Source organism: Suricata suricatta, chromosome 2 (assembly GCF_006229205.1).
Source record: "Suricata suricatta isolate VVHF042 chromosome 2, meerkat_22Aug2017_6uvM2_HiC, whole genome shotgun sequence".
In the NCBI taxonomy this organism is placed as follows: Eukaryota; Metazoa; Chordata; class Mammalia; order Carnivora; family Herpestidae; genus Suricata; species Suricata suricatta.
In genome coordinates this window covers 130679787-130705114 of record NC_043701.1, presented here as the reverse complement: position 1 = coordinate 130705114, position 25328 = coordinate 130679787, and the positions used below count along the sequence as shown (strand labels likewise).

Genomic DNA, 25328 nt, shown 5'->3' with positions numbered 1-25328 from the left:
CACAGTAAGAAAACAGTGCCCCAGGTGGAGTAGTTAAAGTAAAGGTATTGAAAAGTACAGTGGGGACGAGAAGGAACTGGAAAGTTCCTAAGAGTTTAGTGCAGTCACTGGGCTGGGAGGGGAGTAGAGCTTGGCGGGCTTTGAGAACTAGTCAGAAGGCATAGATTCAGAAAGGATGGACAGGCATATGTATATGTGTAATTTGCAGGGCCCCGAAGAAAGAGCAATCTGCTTTAGCAATATTTCTTTGACAGAAATGATGGGGTGGAGTTGAAGCTTAATAGGTGGTTACGGAGGGTAGAAACTGAGGTTCAGGGAGAAGCTCTCAGAAGGCAGAACTGATTTGGCGGGATGGTGCAATTTCTGAGGTTCCTGGAAAGAGCAATGAGGAACCAAAGGTAGTTTCTGGAAAGGATTCATGTGAGGTAGGGCAATTACAAGTCGACGGACGGTGGAGAGCTCTCTGAGGTGGCGGGTTTGGGTGGGACCTTCTCGCTGGCCACGCTTCGCTTCTTCCTCCAGAACAGAAGAGGCCTGGTAAGCGAGGCCGGGAGGAGGCTCTAGGGTGAGGCTGGATGGGGGAGGCGGCGAGCGTGGGTGACTCCCACTCGTGGCGCGGGCCCAGGCCCCGCCCCTGGTGTACGCCATCATCCCGCGCCGCGCCGCTGGCTGTTATTCCGTCCCGCCCGCGCGGCGGTCGGTGCTCTGTCACCGCCCGCTCTGGCCATGTCTCCCGCCAGTGGCTTATAAATTGGCAAACCGAGTTCCCGACGCGGCCCTGATCCTATGGCTGCGGGGGCGGCTCTGGCCGCGGCCGACCCGCCTCCCGCGAGGCCGCAGGCGGCGGGAGCCGGAGGGCCCACCGCCCGCCGGGACTTCTACTGGCTGCGCTCCTTTCTGGCCGGAGGTGGGTGTCAGCCGACCGGAGCCGGCGAGCTCGGGTGGCAGGGCGGGATCCCGGGCAGATCCGGTGTTTGCGGCCGCGGTGACATTCTTGGACTCTGGTTGCTTCAGTGCCCGGTCGGTTGTTTGCGCTGACCTGTTGTAACTCTTTCTAATAATCACTTAACTAGTGACAGCAGGATCCTGGGGAGGAAGGGCCTCGAACTGTCAGGGAGCGGCTGGGGACGTGGACTGGCCGAACCAAGCACTCATTCTTAATGGTCCGATAGTAGGGGAAAGAGCGGAATCCTTTAAGAAGACCCCGGTTTCAGTGAGACACGTTGGGCACCCCTTTCTTTTATAAAGACCACAAATGACGCAGTGTAGAATCGGATTTTGCTGTTTGCTTTAATGAAAAAAATAGTGGAAGTCAGTTTTTTAAAGATGATGGAGAAAATTGTGTAAAACCGTCTACAACCAAAACTGGTTCCAGTGATTCCAGTAAATTGCTCTGTAGTTACGTGACAGGGAGCTGGTGCAGCCCTTCTATCCCTGTTACTGTGAAGCTATAAAGTTGATAAATGTCTTTCAGAAATTTCCTCTGCCTTCCCATGAAGAAGTGCTTTGGCCACTACCCTCTCTTAATTGATTGTCTGGGTTGTCAACACTTAATTACTTGTTAAGGCTGGGAATTAAAAAAAAAAAATCCCCATTATGAGGGCTTGTGGAAAGAATATCTGTAGACAGCAGTAGTATTAAGAATTTAATTATTTTGTTCTTCTGATAAAAACATTCATCCATTTATACAAGGAATATGAGTGCCTGCTATGTGCCTGCTACGTACATGGTCAGTGTGTATCAGGGAACAAAACAAAGATCCCGGAGGTTACATTGACTGGGGAGTTGAGGGGAGAAAGAATAAATAAAGTGATGAAGTAAGTTATATAGTATGTTAGAAGGTGACGAATGCAATGGGGAGAAGTAAAAAGGAGAAGGGGCAAGGGAACACAGAAGCTGAGTGGGTGCAGTGTTAGATAGGACAGTCCTAAGTCTCTTGGAGAGAATGACCCTTGAGCTGACTTGAGGAAGTGAGAGTTAAGCAAGTTGATGTCTGATAGAGGAATATTTCAGGCCAGAAGGAAAACCATGTAGCTGGAGCCAAGTGGTGTTGATGCGGGGTAAGAGGTTAGACAGGTATTAGGGAGGCAGAATGAGGAGCTTTGCAAGCAGTTGTAAAGATTCCATTTTACTTGGAGTGAAATAGGAACTGCCAAACTTTTCTAAAGTGTAGTGGTATTATCAGAGTTTGTGTCCTCTATGTTTGTGTATGTGTGTGTTCCCTTTAATTAGGTATCTAATTGTAGCTTTAATTTGCATTTCCCTGATAACTTTTGATGCCGAGTATATTTTCATATTCTTTTGGCCATCTGTGTCTCTTATTTGGTCAAGTGCTGCTTCAGAGTTTTGGTAAGTATGAATAAATTTGTGTAGGAATTCTTGGTTCAAGTGATAAGAAAAAATACCATTGGGCAAGTTACTTAGCCTCCCTGTGTCTCAGTTTCCATATCTTTTAACTGGGAAAAGGAGAGTACCTATGTCAGCTTGTAATGATTAAATGTGATAGTACCCAGAAAAGCCTTGGCACAAGACCCTCAGTTAAATCTCTTAGCTTAGTACCTGGCACAAAATAAACAAATCATATAACTTCATTTGCTCAAAAGGAAGATAAAAGCTGCCTGACCTAACACAATAGATTCTTGTGATGATTAATTGAGCGATAAAATGATGTGATGAAGTGAGTTAAGATACTATCAAAGAAAACTGGTTATTATACAGATTCCAAATATTTCATTATATAGTCAATAATGACTTAGAAGATAATATAACAAAATATTATGAAACCAAATATACCCAAATGCAAATTATTTTTCATTTGTCCTCAATTTGGGGCAGCCATGACTATTATTTTCATTAGTTCAGATAAGAGAAGTTTGTAATATATACTTACATGTGGATTTGAATACAAATAGACATTTCATTTTTTTAGATAGCTCAGAATATGGATGTTAACATTAACTATTAAATAAATGTGAGTGATTTTTGTCTTACATTTTAAAAAGTTTGTAAAGTAAGAGTCTACATTCATTCATGAAACATTTTTTAGGTGCCTGTTATGTGCCAGGCCCTGTACTGGTCTTTAGGGATATAGTTATAAAGGAGACCCACAAAATCCCAGTCCTTTTGTACTTTCTGGCTCGAATATACAATTGGTGAAGAGCTTACTGTAATCACACAAGACACCAAAGACTTTTAATCCACCCTTTTATAATAATAACAGCCTATTTTATCAAGTGTTTACAACATGTAAGTTACTTTACAAAATTGTCAGTCTATTTGGGCTACTATAACAAATGTACCATAATGTGGTTAGGTGGCTTATAAACAATATTTTTCCTTCCTTCCTCCCTTCCTTTCTCCTTCCCTCCCTCCCTTTATTCCTTCTTTTTATCTACCTGGAAACTTCAGCCATTATTTCTCATAGTTCTGGAAGCCAGGGAAGCCAAATCATGATGTCAGCAGATTTGGTGTCTGATAAGGACCTACTTTCTAAGAGAGCGCATCTTCTCATTGTGTTTTCACCTAGTCGAAGGGGCCAAGGATTTCTCTGGGCTTTTATAAGGGCTTCTCATTCATGAGGGCTCAACCCTCCTGACCTAATCAATTCCTAAACGCCTCACCTAATAAATACCATCACATTGGGAATTAGATTTCAACATATGAACTTGGGAGGACACAATCTGTAGTAAAGAGTCTTTATATATTACCATCTTAGAAGCAGCCAAGGTAGTAGGGCTGCTCTGGATTCTAACCTACACTAAAGCCCATGTACACAATTACTCTCATCCATATATGTGCACAGAGGCATGTGGTAGGGACCAAATACATAATTGCTGAATATATAAACGAATGAGAGTTTTATGGGTAAAAGTTGGTTGTTTCAATGAAAAGTCACCCACAAGTAGAGGTTACTTAAAGTAGAGCCTTATAGTTGGATAAATACCAACTATGAGGCATTTAGTGTCTGTCTCCTTAACTATATTTAGCAAGATTCCTAGTGTTCATCAGGTATTAGGGGGAAGATTTACACTCTTCCAATTTATTTTTAAGTCTGACATACTCAATTATTAAGTTACAGGGAATGGGAGCCAGTCATCTGCATATCCCTGCAACTGGGCAGTTCTACCCGTGGAGACCAAATTAGAAATCAGAAGGTGTGCTGGCTGAATAAATAACAATTTCCATGTGGAAAAAATAGTATGCAATTTCATCTTGACTGTTTAAAAATTTTTCAGGTATTGCTGGATGCTGTGCCAAAACAACAGTTGCTCCTTTGGATCGAGTAAAGGTTTTATTACAAGCTCACAATCACCATTACAAACATTTAGGTGAGTTAACGGATGCTAAAGATAAAAAATGAGTGAAAACATTATCCATCTACTGGGTTGGTTTCCATTTGTGAATTAGTGGGAAGAGGACACGAAAGGGAGTTCAAGTTTGGGAGCAAATTTTGCAAGAGATTTATCTCTTATCTTCTTTAAACTTTTTATTTACAGTTAGTGGTTATATATACATATTATCATTTTAGGGTACTGATATTCTCTAAAGCGAAATCTTGGAATGATTGAAATAAGTACTATTTATTTATTGGGATTAATGAGTTACATCTTTTCCAGACACACGTAACTGCTCAATCTGATTTTTATTTTTATTATTACTAGTTTTTCAACCTTTTTTTTTTTTTCATTTGCGAGAGAAAGAGAGAGAGAGAGTGAGTGGGAGAGAGGGGCAGAGGGAAAGAGAAAGAATCTTAAACAGGCTCCACACTCAGGGCTTGAGTACACAACCCTGTGATTATTACCTGAGCCAAAACCAAGAGGCAGAGGCTGAGCCACCCAGGTGCCTCTCAACCTGATTTTTGAAAAAAATATCCGATTAGTGATGGAGATAAAGTTTATTCTTTTATTTATTATTTATTTACTTTAAAGTAATCTACACCCAATGTGGGACTTGAACTCACAACCTCAAGATTAATGGTTGCAGGCTGCACCGACTGTCAGAAAGGCAACCCTGTTCCTTTAAACACCCAGTTAAACTAGCCTCCTAGAAATTTTAGGGCAAATAGAATTCAATGCAATTAGTATGGATAAACCTACATTGTTAAAGAATATCAAACCCTTATTTGTTCCTTACAAATATAAAAATCAGCCATTTAATTAACGTGGGGACTCTAATATATCATTGGTGGGAGTTAAGAATTTTTTATAGCCTTTTTGGAAGGCATTTTGATATTGGCTGTGTGGTTTTCATATATGGCTTTCATGATGTTTAGGTATGTTTCTTCTATCCTGACATTCTTGAGGATTTTTATTAAGAAAGGGTGCTATATTTTGTCAAATGCTTTATCTGCATTTAGTGACAGGATTATATGGTTCTTATACTTTGTGTTATTAATGTGATGTATCACATTGATTGACTTGTGAATATCGAGCCAGCCCTGCAGCCCAGGAATAAATCCCACTTGATCATGGTGAAAAATTCTTTTTATATGCTGTTGAATTTGATTTGCTAGGATCTTGTTGGGAATTTTTGCATTCATGTTCAACAGGGATATTGGACTGTAATTCTCCTTTTTTGTGGGGTTTCTGTCTGGTTTGGGAATCAAGGTAATGCTGGCTTCACAGAATGAGTCTGGAAGCTTTCCTTCCATTTCTATTTTTTGGAACAGCTTGAGGAGGATAGGTATTAATTCTGCTTTAAATGTCTAGTAGAATTCCCCAGGGAAGCCATCTGGCCCAGGACTCTTATTTGTTGGGAGATTTTTGATAACTGATTCAATTTCTTCACTAGTTATGGGTCTGTTGAGATTTTCTATCTCTTCCTGTTTGAGTTTTGGTACTGTATGGGTGTCTAGGAATTTGTTCATTTCTTCCAGGTTGTCTGATTGGTTGGCATATAATTTTTCATAATATTCGCTGATAAGTGGTATTTATTTATAAAAAGTAAAATAAGTAGATGAATTATAATAGGATTCTTTAAAAAGTTTTACTTTTAATTTTATTGCTTTTAATTTTTAAATTTATTTTTAATGTGTGATGTTTTCACAAGTTTATAATTCAAAAAGTATAAAAACATCTTGTTTCCTCCCTTGTTTCTTCCTTGGAATTAAGCATTTTTACCAGTTACTTCCATTTCCTTTCAGAACTAATGTGTGTGTGTGTATATATATATATATATATATATATATACACATGTATATATGCTTATATTTTACCAAATGTTAGTTACTTCTAACCCTAGCTTGATAAAATAGGTAAAGATCCAGGGAAAGATTTAAATAACACACAAGCTTGATATAGAAGATACACTGAGAACTTTACACCCTGCAGAGAATATATATTCTTTCCAAACATGCTTGTAACTTTATAAGAATTGGTCCAGTGTTATATCATAAAGTAAAAATAGGCCAAAGTAAAACTAGTATAGACTATAGGTTGAAGGAGAAAAACAACACTATAATCATCTCAATGGATATTTAAAAACCATTTGAAAACATTCAGCATCCATTCTTGCTCTTCCTTTCTCTGTTACTTTGTTTTACGTAAGAGTTTTGTAAAAAGTATATGGTTAGATATGGACTTTTAACAGAATTTGATGATCTTTGGTGGCTTTCAATAGTGGAATTTCTGTCATTCTGATTTTTGTGTGTGTGTGTGTGGTCACTGATTTTTTTTCACCACCATAATGTTTTGTTTATTGTGTTTTCTTGTATTTGTCCAACCTCCCCTGCTTTGTTTTCTGGATTTCCTTTTTTGAAATTACTATCTATTTCACTTCTACTAGTGGTTTCTGTTAAAATCCTTTTTAACAAAATATTTGTGGTAATTAAAGGGTTTTAAAGACTAATGTAGAAAACATAACATGGACCCGCACAGATTCAGAACATTACTGGTACAGTTGACACCTCTGCTTCTCCCTCATCAGCAGCCTTCCTGTCCCTATGAGGTAGCCATTGTTCTAAATCTGATTATTCTTAAATTGTTACGAACACATGTGAATCAAATTAAACAGGGCTTAACCTTTGCCCCTTCTTCTGGCAAGAGGGTGTCTTTAAGAAAAAATTTTTGGGTGCTCAGTTCGATAGCACATATACTAAAATTGGAAAGAAATTATTTTTGGGTGTGGGGAAGTATATTTAGTTTAATAATTCATGTGTTTGAGAGAATTTTATATACATATATATTATATATCATATATATTAGGAAATTCATTTTAATAGATTATTCATTTAGATACCTATATATTAAAAATGCTTTTAAAATCTCTTTTTTAAATGTTAATAAGTACCTACAACTTTAATTTGTAGGAAGATATCAAAAAGTTACTTATATTCTAAAATTCAAAATGATTTACTTTTATATTTGATCAAATTTTTGTTTGAAAAATTTGGAAAGGAACCTGAATTTAAATAGCTTAATAATAGAAGTAGTGATGGGGTTATGAGAAATACATACACACATATGTATCTGTATATATATATATATATATATATATATATATATATATATAATTTATCCTATAATTGTCAATACTAGTATGTATGTGTGTGTATATATGTGTGTGTGTGTGTGTGTGTGTGTGTGTGTGTGTGTGTATCAATGTATAGGATCAGAACTCAGGCTTTGTTTATCACTCTTCCTAATTAAAGTGTTCTAACAATGAAAATTCCCCCCAAATTTAAATAGTTATAATAGGTAGATTAAAAAATTTGTTTTCTTTTATTTAGCAGTTTCCTTATATAAACAAACCACCCACGTATCTAGGTCAGTCTGGGAAACCTTCCTTCATCCTTCCAGAGTCAATTACCTGCAGTGCAGTATCTGGTCTTTGTATTTCTGTTAATATTTTGTAAAATGCTGTGTATTAATATAATTTGTGATAATTATAAATATAATTTATGACTGTTTTTGTTATAGTATGCTTTATATGAATTTATATATGAGTTGTGTTTATATAATTTGGACATGTATTTTAAATAGGTTAAACTATTAAACATAAATTACTATTCATGTAATTTCTCATGCAAAATTATATCATGAATGATGGTATAGAATTTTTCTGTGTTTGTGATGGAAATCTGAATTTAGTTTTCTCTGTTTTAATAGTATTTTTCTTCTAAACATTTTTCTAAAAATAGGAGTATTTTCTGCATTGTGTGCTGTTCCCCAAAAGGAAGGCTACCTTGGATTGTATAAAGGGAATGGTGCAATGATGATTCGAATCTTTCCCTACGGTGCCATCCAGTTTATGGCATTTGAGCATTATAAAACGGTATTTGAACTTTTATCTTGTTTTCCTTTTGTGTGTTTGAATATCATACTTAGATGACAGGCATTTGCTTTGGCTTTTAAAGTTACTTTGAATGAATGGGTAAAGTAAGGCCTTTTTGAAGGAAGACTTGTGATAGTTTAAATTTTTAAACATAACTTGGTTTTGGAGTTATCTCGTTCAGCATTGTTAGTCATTTTTGAGCTAATTGTTTAGGTATACACTTATGAAGAAGAGCCAAAATATACTTCAAATAGATAGTAATAAATTCAGAAAATATTAATAACTTTTTAATGTGCTTTTTGTTTCTCACTTGTAGGAAAGGAATATTGTGGCTTTGGATTTCTTACAAATAAAATAGTGAAATCATATTGTGAAAGTCTGTTTTTGAGTAATGCAACCAGTTAACACTCCAAGCTAATCAGTCGGAATTGGTGTCATCAATATATCAAGACTTCATTGTAGTGGCATTTTATCTGTACTACTACCACTCAGTCTTTAAGTGTATGTGGTCATGAATGTGCAATATCGTATATTTGGCAATTTTAAGTTAGATTGTGAAAGTGCAGAATTAGTATGAAAGCTACATAGGAAATACCTGATCTTGTGATGTGCTGAAACACTGTTGACCTTTATGCACTTGTCATTTTGCTGACATTTAACACTAATTTTCTTTTTACTAGTTCTGTAAACTTTTTTGAAATGTCTTCCTTATTAAACAATGAAATGAGAAGTATTTTTAAAAGATTCCATTTAATTTGGTGTTTTGGTTTCATAGTTAATTACTACAAAGCTGGGAGTTTCTGGTCATGTGCACAGATTAATGGCTGGATCCATGGCAGGTAAGAGGAGTGGGTATATTTTATTTCTGACAAATTAATTTTCTACTAAGGTACTTAATTTGGTTTAGGTAATATTTATGACATTGATTAAGCAACTAAATTTTTCATCTTCCTACACTTAGTTATACAAGAAATCACTAATATCCCAACTAAGTAATATAGTATTTTACAGTAGGAGAAGATAAGGAATAGTCCAAATGTGTAATTATGTGAACAACATAAATTCCCTTTGACAATTCTGCTTCCAGAAAATTATTTTTCTTTCAACCATTTTCTTGGAAAAATCCAAGAGGGCACTCTTGGGTACCTGGGTGGCTCAGTCAGTTAAGTGTCCAGTTTTGGCTCAGGTCATGTGCTCACCGTTTGTGGGTTCAAGTCCTGCGTCAGGCTCTGTGCTGTTAGCTTAGAATGTGGATCCTGCTTCAGATTCTGTGTCTCTCTGTCTCTCTGTCTCTCTCTCTTTCTCTCCCTTCCCCTGCTGTGCTGTATCTCTGTCTCTCAAAAATGAATAAACATTAAAAAAATGTTTAAAAATATTATAATGACTATAATAATACAAATTCCTATACATTTAAAATAGTTCCATTCCTTAATCACTAATCACTATTAGCAGTTTCTTATGTATGCTTTTTTTTTTTTAAGTTTATTTATTTATTTTGAGAGAGAGAGCACAAACAGGGGAAGGGCAGAGGGAGAGGGAGAGGGAGAGAATCCCAAGCAGGCTCCACACTGTTAGCACAGAGCCTGACATGGGGTTCAAACCCACAAACCAAGAGACCATGACCTGAGCTGAAGTTGAGAGTCATACACTTAACTGTCTGAGCCACCCAGGCACCCCATATGCTTTTTTCAGTACTATTCTATAAGATTAGAATATTCCTTTTACAGTTATCTCGACTGTTTTCTATATCAATACATAGATCTTCCTTATTTTTTTAAAGACCTGTGTTATATTCTAAATATGAATGTATCATGCTTTTTCCTTTTTAAGGTTTTGTTTATTTTGAGAGGGAGAGCATGAGTGGGGGAGGGGCAGAGAGAGAAAGGGAGAGAGAGAGAGAGTGAATCCCAAGCAGGCTCTGCACTGCCATGTAGACCCCAAACCCACAAACTGAGAGATCATGACTTGAGCTGAAATCAAGAGTCAGATGCTTAACCAATTGAGCCATCGGGCGCCCTTGAATATATCATGCTTTATTTAATCCAGTCCTCTATTGATTGGCATTTGGAACATTTTTAGTTTTTGTTTCACAAATAACCATTGTACTTGTATTAATATATCTGTAAAATAAATTTTGAGAAGGGAAATTACTTATTCAAAGGATATGTGTATTTAAATTTTGATAAGTATTTTCAAACTGATCTTCATAATGCTTTTAATGGCTTTTCCTCCTAGTATACCGTACCAACACTGGGTCTTACCAGATTTTTAATATTTGGCAATTATTTTTTTTAATGTTTGTTTATTTTTTAGAGAGAGAGAGAGAGAAACAGAAACAGAGACTGTATGAGTGGGGGAGGGGCAGAGAGAAAGGGAGACACAGAATCCAAAGCAGGCTCCAGGCTCTGAGCGGATAGCCCAGAGCCTGATGCAGGGCTCGAACCAATGAACCATGAGATCATGAGCTGAGCTGAAGTCAGATGCTTAACTGACTGAACCAACCAGGTGTCCCAATATTTGGCAATTAATTATGAGTAAGATTGGATCAGCTTCCCAATGTTTATTGACCATTTGTATTTCTTTTAGTTTCAGCCTGAGTTGCTTCTATTTTTTAAATATTCATTTTCCTTAAAAAACTAGAAAAAATGATTTTTATATATTTGGGAATTAGGACTTTTTGGTCAAATTTTGAAATAGTTTCTCAGTTTTAGATTTGTCTTTTAACCTTATTTGTGATTTTTTTAAGAAAAATCATCTGTTTCTGAAACCAATATTGCACTGTATGTTAACTAAATTTTAAATAGAAATTATTATTAGTAGTATTTTGAGAGAGAGTGAGAGGGAGAGAATGTGCACATCAGTAGGGGAGGGGCGGGGTGGGAGGTACAGAGGGTCTGAAGCAGGCTCTGTGCTGACAGCAGAAAGCCTGATGCGGGGCTTGAACCTTCAACCTGTGAGATCACGACCTGAGCCGAAGTTAGATGCTTAACCGACTGAGCCACCTAGGGGTCCCTAAATAGAAATTAAGAAAAGTGAAAAGAGAAAAAATTAAATAAAGCACAATGTAAAAAAAAAAAGAAAAGAAAAAAAATTTTAGTAAAGGTTCCAGATTATAAAATGTATGATTTTGTACATTATTCTTCAAGTTTTCTTTTAGGCAGTTCTTTCTGCTCATGAATTCCATCCTTGTGCTTTAATAAAAATACCTACAATAAAAAATGATAATGAATAAATAAATAAATAAAATTTCTGTTTTTTAAATAAAAAAAAACTTTTTTAATGTTTATTTATTTTTGGGAGAGAGAGAGGTACACACAGGATCCAAAGCAGGCTCTGTGCTGATGTAGCGGCTTCAACTCACAAACTGAGATCATGACCTGAGTCTAAGTTGGGCACTTAACCAACTGAGCCACCCAGGGACCCCACTGTCTTTTAATTTTTAATATTTTTCTTTTTAATGTTTGTTTATATTGAGAAAGACATATTGCAAATGGGGGTGGGGCAGAGAGAGAGAGAGAGCTGTCAGCACAGAGCCTGACACGGGGCTCGAACTCAGGAACTGTGAAATCATGACCTGAGCCTAAGTCAGATGCTTAACCAACTGAGCCACCCAGTCACCCTATATCTTTTAAATTTAACTTTACAAATGACTGATCAAAATCCTTTCTTTGAAGGTTATAAGCAAGATAAAGTTGGATTATGAATAATGAGTTAAATCATAAAGGCTTTATTTCCTTTTCACGGCACTTGATATTATTGAATAGCATTATACATTCAAATGGTATTTCTAGTTTCATTTTTCTGAAATGAAAGACATATTAACATCAAGTTTAAAAACATTTTTTAAAATGTTTTTATTTATTTTTGAGAGACAGAGAGAGACAGTGTGAGCAGGGGAGGGTCAGAGAGAGAGGGAGATACAGAATCTGAAGCAGGCTCTCGGCTCTGAGCTAGCTATCAGCACAGAGCCCAACGTGGGGCTTGAACTCACGAACCGTGAGAGAATGACCTGAGCTGAAGCCAGGCGCTTAATGGACTGAGCCACCCAGGTGCCCCAACATCAAGTTTTTAGTACATTTTAGAAAATAATAATAACCAAAGGGAACTTTAATTTTAAGTTTTCTTTTTTATTGTTTTTTAAGTTTATTTACTTTGAGAGAGACAGAGACAACTGGAACAGGGGAGGGGCACAGAGAGAGAGAATTCCAAGCAGACTTCACACTGTCAGTGCAGAGCCCAACATGGGGCTCTAACTCATGAAACCAGGAGATCATGACCTGACCAGAAACCCAAGAGTTGGACGCTTAACCAACTGAGCCGCCATAAATTTAATTTTTAAAGAAAAAGGTTAAAAAAATTCTTCAATTACAGATAATAATTCCATTATCCATATTTCTATTTTTATTACCATGTTTAAGTAATTACATTTTACATTTTGTTTCTATGATTATAAACAGTTGAAATGAATATTCTAGTTAATTTTATTTATATTAGGTATCTTTGTTTCTGTACCTCTGGTGGCCTTTGAAAGTATGTTTGGAAATTTCTATTTCTGCCAGAATAAAAACCGGTGTGTTTTTCACAGTCATTTCAATAGAGCTTATTTTAAAGTTTTCTGAACTTCAAGCTTTTCCCCCATTCTATAACTACAATCCAGTATATGTGGAACCTCAGTCAATCAGAAAGAGGAAAAACTAGTGACTGAGAATCAAGGTTGTATATTTAAGGAGGTCTTCCTCTTCTTTACTTCTGTTTCAGTTGTTTAAAATCACTCTTGTTCTGCCAGTTCTTATGGAATGAGGAGTAACAGGCAAAAGAGAAGAGAAAAAAGAGAAGAGTTAGAAACTAGAAGTGATAAGCTGAGTTGCTGCCTTCTCTGGTCTACTCCACTTTGGTTTTTGGCTCAAGGCTGGGAGATCAAATGTACAGAACACTTCCTGGCTCCTGGCTGGCCTCCATTATATTACATTGACCATGGGCAGATCATTTAAGCCTTGTATAATTACTCTTCATTTGTTAAAGTGGAGTTTGTATTTGCCTCACTCCCTTTCTTTCTGAGTTGTTTTGAAAGTTAAAGAGCTGCTATGAAAATATTCTGAAAGATCTGAGGTCTTCCTTAAATATGAGGGAATATTATTAGATCTTCCATGCCATTGACTTGTTACATGCTCTTGAGCCAGCTGCCTAAATTCCTTATTCCTCTTTCTGTCTCATTTGTAACACAGGGGAAATTTTAGTTTAAATAAGTGATAACTGGGCGCATTCACTTTTGAATGCTCCCCACTAAAGAGAACTCTCATACTGTTCTTACTTTCTGATCTTATACTTTAATAAACTTTTGCCTCCTCAAAAAAATAAATGAACAAATAAAGGTTATATTGAAAATATTTAACAATCAATATAGCTTGTGTAGCAACCAAGCAGGATATGGGCTGGATGTCAGCAGTGAGAATGGTTTTACAGTGCTATTATTAGATTATAGTAGAACAGGTTGATTATTAGAACAGATTGCACATTGTTCTTTTGACAATCTCAAACAGGCTTGGAGACTTATTCCCATTTAATTTAATATTTAAAAAGGAATGCTATTCTCCCTTGAGCCGTGATCCAGAAGCCAGAAGCAATAAGCTTCCTGTATTTTTGGAGAAATTTCTCTTCTGAGCTAGTAGTATAACTTGATTTCAGAACACACTTTCTTTAGTTAATAGATTTATTAACAAAATAATATTAGTATATGCCTGATTTGCATGTGGGCAATGGGCATGATGTTCAGATCTCTGCTCTCTAGTCCTTTGGCTCTTTGACCTAATGTCATGCAGTCATCTGATTTCCACATGAGACTTCTGTACTAATGGCATCCACAGTCACACACAGTTATTCTTTTGAGTAGTAGTGATTGCAGGTGTGGCTACTGAATGTCATACTTGAATGAGCTCTCTCTAGAGTACTTTCTGAGATTCAGAGGTTGCACATAACTATAGACAGGTTATTTTTTTAACTTATTATTGAGACAGAAATAGAGCATGGGAGGGGCTGACAGAGGGAGACACAGAATCTGAAGTAGGCTCCAGGCTCTGAGCTGTCAGCACAGAGCCCTACGTGGGGCTCGAACCCACGAACTGTGAGATCATGACCTGAGCCGAAGTCAGCCACTTAACTGACTGAGCCACCCAGGCCCGCCCCTTTTTTTAAAATCAGGTTATTAGTTATTTACAACTGATAGCTAATCATCAGGCTTGAAGTAGTGATGTGGTTCCAAAAGACAGGATATAGTAGAATTGAATTTTCTTGGATATCTACTCTAGACCAATTTCCTTAGCTTTCTGGCATCTATGATGCATGGAGCCCTTTGTTTAAAGTGGTTTTTTTTTAAACTTTTATGTCTTTTATATATTGTTGAGAGACAGTGTGAGCAGGGGAGGATCAGAGAGAGAGACACATGGAATCTGAAGACAGGCTCCGAGCTAGTTGTCAGCACAGAGCCTGACATAGGGCTCGAACCCATGAACTGTGAGATTGTGACCTGAGCCGAAGTCGGACGTTCAACCGACTGAGCCACCCAGGCACCCCTAAAGTGTTTATTTTGAATCCATGCATTCTTTTTCATTGAACTCTAATCTCTTTGGAAGTGTACATGAAGTCTGGATGCTACTCCTACATATAGTCTCAGATGGGAAGGAAGGTAGTGAGGCAGGAGGGAAGCCATCTCTGAATTCTGAAATCTACTTCCATATTCACTGAGAAGTTGGAGAGGAAGGAGTTCAATCAATGATGGCCTGGATATGCTCCTTTGCTTCAACTCTGTATTATCCAATTTCTAATATCTATTCTGTTCTTTGTAACTGGGGTACAAGAGCACCTGGCTCCAGGGGTCCCAAGCAGACCAGGTTTGGCCCCTCACCACTGACAAAATCCAATGGCAGAAATTGAGTGATAGTGAAACAAGAACGGAATTTGTTTCAGTGAGGCCAACACCTGGAAGACAGTAGACTCATGTCACAAAGACTGCCTCTAAAGTGCTGAAAATACTTACAGGTTTATATAAGGAAAATGTGGCACAAAGGTCAGTGGACAGTAAAGGTCAGGTCAACCATTGTCTTAGTGTCAATCACATGGGGTCCTGTTGGCATCTGACAGTCGTCATACTTGAGGGGGTAGTTTTGGTTCTCATTAAGGATGCTTGCTGGATCTTTTGCCTGAGTCAAGAGAGAAGCTGGAAAGATGAACTTAAACAATTAGTACAGATGAGGTCAGAATGGAGGTGGTTGAAGTCCTCCTTCATCTTCCCTCGACTGCCTCCTCCGTGTAGTGTTACTTCCTCTGTTTAGAAGTTCTTTATGCTTCTTGCCAGAACAGAATAAAAAATGTATACTTGTCATATTTTCAGAATATGATCTCCAAAGTTTTAATGACCAAGGATCTGTCTTTGGTATCGTGGTTACAAATCTAATTTGCAATTAGAATTTTGCTTTTTTACTGTGATTATGAGGTAATGTTGAACTCTTCAAAGCTTTGCAAATTAGCAAAACCTAATTGCTGATTAAAGTATGTTCTTGGGTTTCGACAATTCCTGGATTCTAGTCTATAGAGATAATAAGATGAGCAGTTAGTAAAGAACAGTCTCAGTCAGTTTGGATTCTTCATTAAGTCCTCAATTCTTCTTGACTAAGGAGGAAAAGAGGTGTTTGCACATACACCAAGATTGCAAACATGTCTCAGCTTGATTGAGTCTCATTGCTTCCTGGTAGGTGAAGATATACTGCTCTCTGTATTGGATTGTGATCATCAGGTTGGGCAATAGGAAAACTATCACCACCACTATTTGAGGTAGGTAGTTTCTCATTTCCCTTATTTGCACTTGGAGGACTTTTTTGACCTCTCTGTAAAGCAGTGCTAGTTAGGATAGTAAGGAAGAGCTATTTGAGTATAGAAGAAGACCAAAACCAGAGACGCTAGGTTTATGAGTTGAACATCCCAGTCACTGTTTGGTCAGTCTGATTACTCAGTGATATATTCCTCATCAGAAATCTTCTGGTGTTCCTTTTTCTTTTTCTTATTTTTTTTTTACTGTTTTTTTTTTTATTTTTTCTTTTTATTTGAAGTCTTGAAGTGCAGGAAGAGATTGAGTATGGAGGAATTTGGGTAAAAAGAGGAGACAAATGATTTGGCTCACAAAAGAAAGGGCCAGGGGCGCCTGGGTGGCTCAGTCGGTTAAGCATCCGGCTTCAGCTCAGGTCATGATCTCACAGTTCGTGGGTTCGAGCCCCACATTGGGCGCTGTGCTGACAGCTCAGAGCCTGGAGCCTGTTTCCGATTCTGTGTGTCCCTCTCTCTCTGACCCTCCCCTGTTCATGCTCTGTCTGTCTCTCTCTCTAAAAAATAAATAAATGTTAAAAAAAAAAAAGGGTCAAAAAGTGAATAGCTTGAAAAAGAACCTACTGGGAGAGGAATAATAGCTAACACTTAGATTTAATATTTACTATATTTGGGGAATTATCTTAAGCATTTACATATATTAACTCATTTAAACTTCATAAAACCCTGATTTGGGTAATGACTTATTATGCCATCCATTTTATAGATTCTAAAGCTGACACCCATAGTAAGTAAGTTGCTCAAGATCACACAGCCAGTTAGTGGTAGAATCTGATCTGAATGCAAGCAGGCTCATGCTTGGGTCCATACTCATAAGTTCTTTTAACCATTTGATCAATTTTTAAATTTTTTTTTTATGTTCTTTATTTCTTTTTGAGAGACAGAGAGAGACAGTGGGAATAGGGGAGGGTCAGAGAGAGAGGGAGACACAGAATCTGAAGCAGGCTCCAGGCTCTGAGCTAGCTATCCACAGAGCCCGACACGGGGCTCAAATCCACGAACTGTGAGATCATGACCTGAGCCGAAGCCGGACGCTTAACCAACTGAGCCACCCAGGCGCCCCCCATTTGATCAATTTTGACCACAACGGTCAAAAGTAAATAATATAGGGATGCCTGGGTGGCTCAGTCGGTTGAGCATCCTACCTTGGGCTCAGGTCATGATTTCACAGTTTGTGGGTTTGAGCCCCACATCGCGCTCTGTACTGACAGCTAACTCAGAGCCTGGGGTCTGTCTGTGGATTCTGTGTCTTCCTCTCTCTCTGATCCTCCCCTGCTCACACTGCCTCTGTCTCTGTCAAAAAAATAATAAAAATAAAACACTAAAAAAATTAAAAATAAAAATAAATAAATAATTGCGGGGGACCAGCCCATGTACCCCAAGCCGAATGGTCCCTGAGTAGGTGTAGGTGGTTGGTGTCGGCGAACTATCTATAGGAAGGAAGACAGACAACATGAATGGTGGTAAAACCACACTTTACTAAGAAAGTCAGTGTCTTTTATGCCATAGGGGTTTACACATTTTTTTTTCTCTTTAATGATTACAAAGCTTATGGTCCTTGAGAGAATAAAACCATGCTCTGGGAAGGATCATTTTTTATCATAGAAGAGAGAACAGCTGTGAGAACAGAAGTGAAAAAAACAGGAATGAGGGAGTCTGTCTCTTGAAGAATCTTCTTTTCTTCAAGGTCCTTTAGCAGTTATGTCTGGGCAAGACGCTTATCATTCAAGGGGTTAATTTTAGACAGAGGATTGTGTTTGCCCCAACAGCAGGCAATGAGTTGGGAACAGAAATAATGTAATGGAAAGCAGGTGTCACTGACTGACCCAAGTTGATTCAAAACTTAAAGCTATACGCCTTCATTGCTTTTGCGAAGCAATGAGAAAAATCATAGACAGGTTAAATAGAAGCCACATATGCAGCCCAGGAGGCCAAATGTCGCTTCACAGTCTTTTGACTTGTTCCATAACTTCCCAAATTTTTCTCCTGCACCCTGGAGGCATAACCATCAACGGTCGCTTTTGTAGATTCTCCTGTGTCCCAGGGGCCTGGCCATCAACAGTCACTCTGCAGGAGGTTTTTTGGCCTGCTGGGCCCCAACAAATAATATAAAAATGAATTAGCTGAAATGAGAAAAGTTTAAGCTAAGAAAATCTGCTGGATCACTTGACAGGTAGATTATACACATGCCTAAGTTGCCAGCGAAGCAGAGACATTTGGTATTTTTAAAAGCTTTGATGTAGTCATCGTGAGGACAATCGTGAGGACAATCAGAACTTAGTTAGATGTCTTCAAACTTATTTTACAACACAGTATTATTTTCAGTTTCAACAATGCAAGACAACATGATCTTTTCTATAGTTAGGGTTTGTAGAAATCTACATCTAGCCCTGTAGAGGGCTTTATACTTTTATATTTAGAGTGAAGGGTAAAATATAATTATCAGAGGAATATTTCTTTTGTTTTTTTTTATGTTTATTTATTTTTGAGAGAGACAGACAGACTGTGAGCAGGGGATTGGGGCAGAGAGAGAGGGAGACACAGAATCTGAAGCAGGCTCCAGGCTCTGAGCTGTCAGCACAGAGCCTGATGTGGGGCTCGAACCCATGAACCAAGAGATCATGACCTGAACTGAAGTTGGCCTCTCAACCAACCAAGCCATGCAGGCGCCCCTAGAGGAATATTTCTTACTCCCTCTTCATTCCAACAATAAATATTTAAAGTCATTAATTAGTTTTCAAGATTTACAGAGTACAAAATTATTAAGAATCCTCTGCTTATATTCCAGGGTTTAAAATTACATTGAAATCATTAAGTTGCTTTTAGGAATATTGAAAAAATAGCAACAAAACTTGGTGATTTTTATATCCTTATATAAGTAACAAAATTCAACTGAAAAAATTTGAGGATCAGATTGGCTTTATTCAACCATTCTTGCATTGGGTAGCATCCCATCCAGAAATAGAAAGGAGCTCTGAGGAGGTGTATAAAATGGAAGGCTTCTACAGGCAGAAGGGGAAAGGGATAAAGAAATAGTGGGCATATTCCAAGAGAAGGTTGAAACTGTAATTAGGTTAAGTATTAAGATTTGGTTTGGCAACATGGACTTAGCACAAGTGGCTCCATTTGGAGGGCCTTCTGTTTTGTTTTTAAACCTGTTATATCTTAAAAAAATTTTTTTTAATGTTTATTTATTTTTTAGAGAGAGAGAGAGAGACAGCGTGAACAGAGCCTGATACAGGGCTTGAACCCATGGATTGGGAGCTCATGACCTTAGCCAAAGTTGGGTGCTTAACTGACTGAGCCACCCAGGTGCCCCATAAGCCTGTTATTTCTTTTTAACATTTGTTAACAAGTTTTTCTTTAGGAAGATTTGGTCGATTGTTCAAATTTACAAGAAACAGACCATATAAAAACATGGTAAAATAAACTGCTAAAAAAATTGTGAAACCAGATCATGAGTTTAGCATTCCAGTAATCACTGGCATTACTTTTTGGCATTCTCTTATATATTAGGTTTTGCTAGTTCCTGTCTGACTCATAGTCTTGCAGCTTTTAGGTTGATGCAGATGACCTTTTACAAATTTCTGAATGTACTCATTTTCCACCAATTTATCATCTTGCCACTTTGTTAATTCATGATTATTTCATGTTAAGCCATCCAAAGCCACTTAAAAGACAACTAGAAGATTTGGAACACGTGAGAAGGAAAGAAGAAATAAATGGAGTCAGAGAGCAAATGGGAGAGGCAAGACCAAAGTGATCCTGATTTGGGAAGAGAAAAAAAAGTCAAAATTAGCAGAAGTTGTAAAAATAAAATAGATAGTAATGAATTGGGACAATCTTAGCAAAATCTGATGTTTAACCAAGTTGTGTTGTGTCAGCACAATCAAACCTTAAAATGGTCAGCCTTTGATGCTCTTCTATCTTTGTTAAAACTTCTTAGTATGAAACATTCCAATAAAGATGGAACTAGTTTATATCTCTCCTAATTTTATTTTCTAATAATTTCCCTGGCAAAATCTTTAGGAGAAGGTGTAAAAAATTAAACCAACTTGCAAAATCATGTAGTTTTATAAATAACTGGATAATAAGGTTTTTGCTGTGATTTAAATGTAATGTTACTGCCAAATCTTGTCTCAGGAACACCACCTTTGTACTATATTAATTTAGATGTTGCCTTAAAGAAGCCATTTAGAAAAGTCTTTGCCTTGCCTACCCTAGGTGGCTTATTTAAATACCAATAGGTAACATATAAATATGTTACATAGTTTGAAAATGAATAGCTTGAAAACAAATAGCACAGATAAAGAGCTACAGTGGGGAATTGACAGTTTTAATCCCTGAACTGATGGAATTTCTGAATAAGAAGTTAAGTTTCGATATTACTAAGCAAATGTTTAACAAGAAAACAAAATTATAGGAAAGCTTCTGAGATCAGACGAGATTGGGTGTGTTCAGGGTGGTATGGCCATAGACAAAATTATAGGAAAGCAACTATGTCATGGTGTGAGTCAGAAAACTTTGTTTCAAATCCTACTCTGTGATACAGAAACTATATGAATTTTGTCAACTACTTTGAACCTCAATTCTTTCAGTTGCAAAGCAGTAATAATAATATCCATCTTTCACCTTGTAGGATTGTTGGTGGTGTTTGGCATGTGAGGATTAGAGGTGGTATTTATAGAGATCCTGGTATGGTATGCTTGGCACATAGTGGCTCATTTTTATTGCTATGGGCAAACTAAAGAAAGGAAGGTTTAAAATATCACTTACAGCTAAATCACAGATATGCTAATAATAAATCAGCCTTTTTTGGGGCACCTGGGTAGCTAGGTCTGTTAAGTGTCTAGATTTTGAATCGGGTCACCATCTCAGGGTTTGAGCCTTGTGTCTGTGCTGTCAGTGTGGAGCCTGCTTGGGATCCTCTCTCCCACTTTCCCTTTCACTCAGCTTCTCTGCTTGTGCATGCTCTTGCTCTCTCTCAAATAAACTTTAAAAATTTAAATAAATCGGGCTTTCTTCTAGGAGTCAAACTCATTCTGATCATCAGGCTAATCTTCATCCAAAATATTGCTTGTGTTTAAAATTAAATTCCAGGGGCACCTGGGTGTCTCAGTTGGTTGAATGTCCTTCTCTTGATTTTGACTTGGGTCATGATCCCAGGGTTGTGGGGTCAAGCTCCTTGTGGGATTCTGTGCTGAGCATGAAGCCTGATTAAGATTCTCTCTCCCTCGCCCCTCTCCCCTGCTTGCATATTTTCTTTCTCTCAAATAAAAAATAAAATTCCATTACTTAACATGTTATTCAAATTGACTTTTTCTTCATTGTCTAAAGTAATTTAGTTTTTGTCATTCTCAAGAGAGAACTAAGAGTTGCCTGTGTTTGCATTGAAGTATTACCTGTATATTAGCTGTGTAGGATTTTAGCTCAGATAATGTTTTAGTCACCCAGGTAGAGATTCTCTGAAAGTTGCCTAGATAATAACTGTATAAAAGATGGCAAACTAATGTAGATTAATTTTAGAGGGCAGTGGAATTTCTGAAAGTTAGTATAGATTTAGGTGTGCACTGATAAAAATGGATGCAAAATTATAGTAGCATTTGCTGAGTAAATGGGGTAAGATATATCAGGTCTATTAAATAAAATTAAACAGATACTAAAAAATAATTTAGAACTAAAAAGTTAAATTAGGGCAAGAAAATAGAGATTACTTTAAATAAAATCACTTTTATATTGCTGACTATTCTGTGTCAAAGTCGTGGCATAAAAGTTTTATTTTTTTAAGACTAATAAAAAGACGAATTTATCCTGTTTAAAAGGTAGTGTTAAAAGCTTCCATAGAGGGGCGCCTGTCTGGCTTAGTTGGTGGAGTGTATGACCCTTGATCTCAGAATTGTAGGTTTGAGCCCCATGTTGGGTGTAGAGATTACTTAAAAATAAAATCTTAAAAAAAAAGCGCCTATTTAGAAAAAGGAAGTCATGATAATACCTTGTACTCTTCGTTTCCAACCTGGGCCCAGAATGGCTCTGCAAAGAGGGGTTGTGAAAATAAGTCTGTTCTGCTGACCACAAGGTAGTGACTACAGAACACATCCTTACCATCCACAAGAAATTCCATGGAGTAGGCTTCAGGAAGCATGTGCCTCCTGTACTCAAAGAGATCCAGAGGTTTGCCGTGAAGGAGATGGGAACTCCAGGTGTACATGTTTGACAGGCCCAACAAAACTGTCTGGGACAAAGGAATAAGGAATGTCCCTCACACGGTGCCCATTTGAGGTTGTGCAGAAAATATAATGAGGATGAAGATTCATCAAAGAAGCTATAGGTGGGGGCGCCTGGGTGGCTCAGTTGGTTAAACGGCCGGCTTCAGCTCAGGTCATGACCTCACGGTTCGTGAGTTCGAGCCCCGCGTCGGGCTCTGTGCTGACAGCTAGCTCAAAGCCAGGAGCCTGCTTCAGATTCTGTGTCTCCTTCTCTCTCTGATCCTCCCTTCCTCGCACTGTCTCTCTGTCTCTTAAAAATAAAGGACATAAAAAATAATAAATAAATAAATAAATAAAATTTTTTTTTAAAAAAAGAAGCTATAGGTGTTGGTTACCTCTGTACCAAACAGGTAACTTTCAAAAATCTGTCACTACTTTAAAAAAATCTGTACAATCAAAAATGTGGATAAGAACTCACAGCTGAGGGTCAAAGTTATAAAACCTCAAAAAGAAAAGAGGTAAAAAGAAAAAGTCAAATGAGAAAGAAGCCAAAATAACACAGAGAGAATGCTTCTTATCCATCAAATGTTGGGCAAATTGTCCAATAGTTGAATATTCTAATTGTCTAATAATTATCTAATACTCCTGAGAAGACAGTAAAATAGGACTTTTATTCCAATGGCTGACATTATAAATTGACATGATCTTTCTGGAAGACAATTTCTATTAAAAGTCTTACTCTTTTACACCTAAAACCAATTTTACCATATATTAACTAAATAGAATTAAAAAAAAATAAAAGCTTTACTCTTTGACCTAATAATTCTATTTTAGGAATTTATCCATAATAGAAATGATGCACAAAAATATTTAGTTATAAGATCATTAACCAAAATCTTGTTCAGTATTGCAATATCATGTGACAAATAATGGAGCATATATAAAATTAGGTTAGACAACCTAAATGTTTAAGAGGATTGTTTTAATAAATTTTGGTACATGGAGGTGATGTTTTTCTCACATGGAAAGATGTTCATAATACAATGTATAGTAGAAAAATTGACTACAAAATATAATTACATCATAAAATTATGTTTTAAATTTATTTTTTATTATTTTAATAGTCTCTATGTCTAAAGTAGGGCTTAAACTCAAGACCTGAAGATCCAGAGTCAAATGCTCTACTGACTGAGCCAGCCAGCTGCCCCAGAATTATATTATTATCATAAGTTTTAACTGTGTGTGTGTATTTATATGTGTATAAATGCACATTTAAAAAGGATCGGGATATTTTATATGTAGGTAGTTATTGGTGGATAAATATATGTTTAATTTTTATTTATTTTTTCTAATTTTTCTACACTGAACATACATTTCTTTGGCATTTTACAAAAATAGAAGATTCTCACAAAAACAGAAATAAACTATTGGGACTATATCAAAATAAAAAGCTTTTGGGGGCACCTGGGTGGCACAGTCAGTAGAGCATGTGACTCTTGATCTTGGGATTGTGAATTTGAGCTCCATGTTGGATGTGGAGATCACTTAAAAATAAAATAAAAAACAAATAATCAAATAAAAAGCTTCTGCATAGTAAATGAAACTATCAACAAAACTAAGACAACCTATTGAATGAGGGAAGATATTTGCAAATGATATCTCCAATAAAGGGTTAGTATCCAAAATACTTAAAGAACCAATACAGCTCAACACACAAAAAAACCCAAATAATCTAATTAAAAAAATGGACAAAGACACGAACAGACATTTCTCGAAAGAAGACATACAGATGGCCATTGGACACATGAAAAGATGCTGAACATCACTCATCATGGGAATGCAAATCAAAACCACAATGAGATTTCACTTCACACTTGTCAGAATTGCTAAAATAAACTCAAGAGGGGCATCTGGGTAGCTCATTTGGTTAAGCATTCAGGTCTTGATTTCAGTTCAAGTCTGATCTCATGATTTATGTGTTCTTGAATTCAAGCCCCACATCAAGCTTTATGCTGACAGTGCAGAGCGTGCTTGGGATTCTGTCTCCCTCTCTCTCTGCCACCCTTCCCTCCCACTTGCGCACATGCACTCTCTTTCTGTATAGCACTCTAAAAACAAAAAACAGTATTGGCAGGGATGTGGAAAGAAAGGAACTCTTGTGCACTGTTGATGGGAATGCAAACTGGTGCATGCTGTTGCAGACAGCATGGAGGTACCAGAAAAAATTTAAAATAGAATTTGATCCAGTAATTCCAGTAAATCCATATGATCCAGTAATTCCATTATTGTGTATTTACACACACAATACAATAACATTAATTTGGAAAGATGTATGCACCCCTATGTTTATTGCAGCATTATTTACAATAGCCAAATTAGGGAAGCAGTTCAAGTGTCCATCATAGATGGAGCACCTGGGTGGCTCAGTCAGTTAACCATCTGACTACCACTCAGGTCATGATCTCACGGTTCATGAGTTTGAGCCCTGTATCGGGTTCTGGGCAGTCTGCTGCTCAGAGCCTGGATCCAGCTTCAGATTCTGTGTTTCCCTCTCTCTCTGCCCCTCCCCCATTAGTTCTGTCTTTCTCTCTCTGTCTCTCTAAAAAGTAAACAAAAAATTTAAAAAGAAGATAATATACTTGTATGTATATGTACAAGTACATATGTATGTTGATTAAGCATCTGACTCTTGATTTTGACTCAGGTCATGATCTCATGGTTCATGAGATTGAGCCCCGCGTTGGGCTCTGCCCTGGCAGCCAGGAACCTGCTTAGAATTTTCTCTCTCTCAATCTCTCTGTCTCTTCCCTGCTCTCACTCACTCTCATGTCCCCCCACCCACCTCTCTCTCTCAAAATAAATAAAAAATAAACTTAAAAAAGTTCCTTTGGAACTCACCAAACTTCATACCCACAAAACAAATAACCCAGTGAAGAAATGGGCAGAAGACATGAACAGACACTTCTCCAAAGAGGA

General features: G+C 37.3%; 1 protein-coding gene across 5 annotated transcripts in view; it reads left to right on the top strand.

Moving 5' to 3' along the window:
• The first annotated feature begins 494 nt into the window (after window positions 1–494).
• The window catches only part of SLC25A16 (solute carrier family 25 member 16), a 39745-nt gene continuing 14911 nt past the window's right edge, over window positions 495–25328 (top strand). For 2 of the 5 annotated variants that reach the window (XM_029931783.1, XM_029931782.1), the window contains exons 1-4: window positions 658–907; window positions 4236–4328; window positions 8138–8271; window positions 9047–9110. In XM_029931783.1, the coding sequence (XP_029787643.1) occupies window positions 787–907; window positions 4236–4328; window positions 8138–8271; window positions 9047–9110 (412 nt within the window). In that variant the 5' untranslated portion in view covers window positions 658–786. Of the gene's footprint in view, window positions 538–657; window positions 908–4235; window positions 4329–8137; window positions 8272–9046; window positions 9111–16023; window positions 16099–25328 lie in introns of those variants that run through there. The other 3 variants (XM_029931784.1, XM_029931786.1, XM_029931785.1) reach the window with 3 other exon arrangements.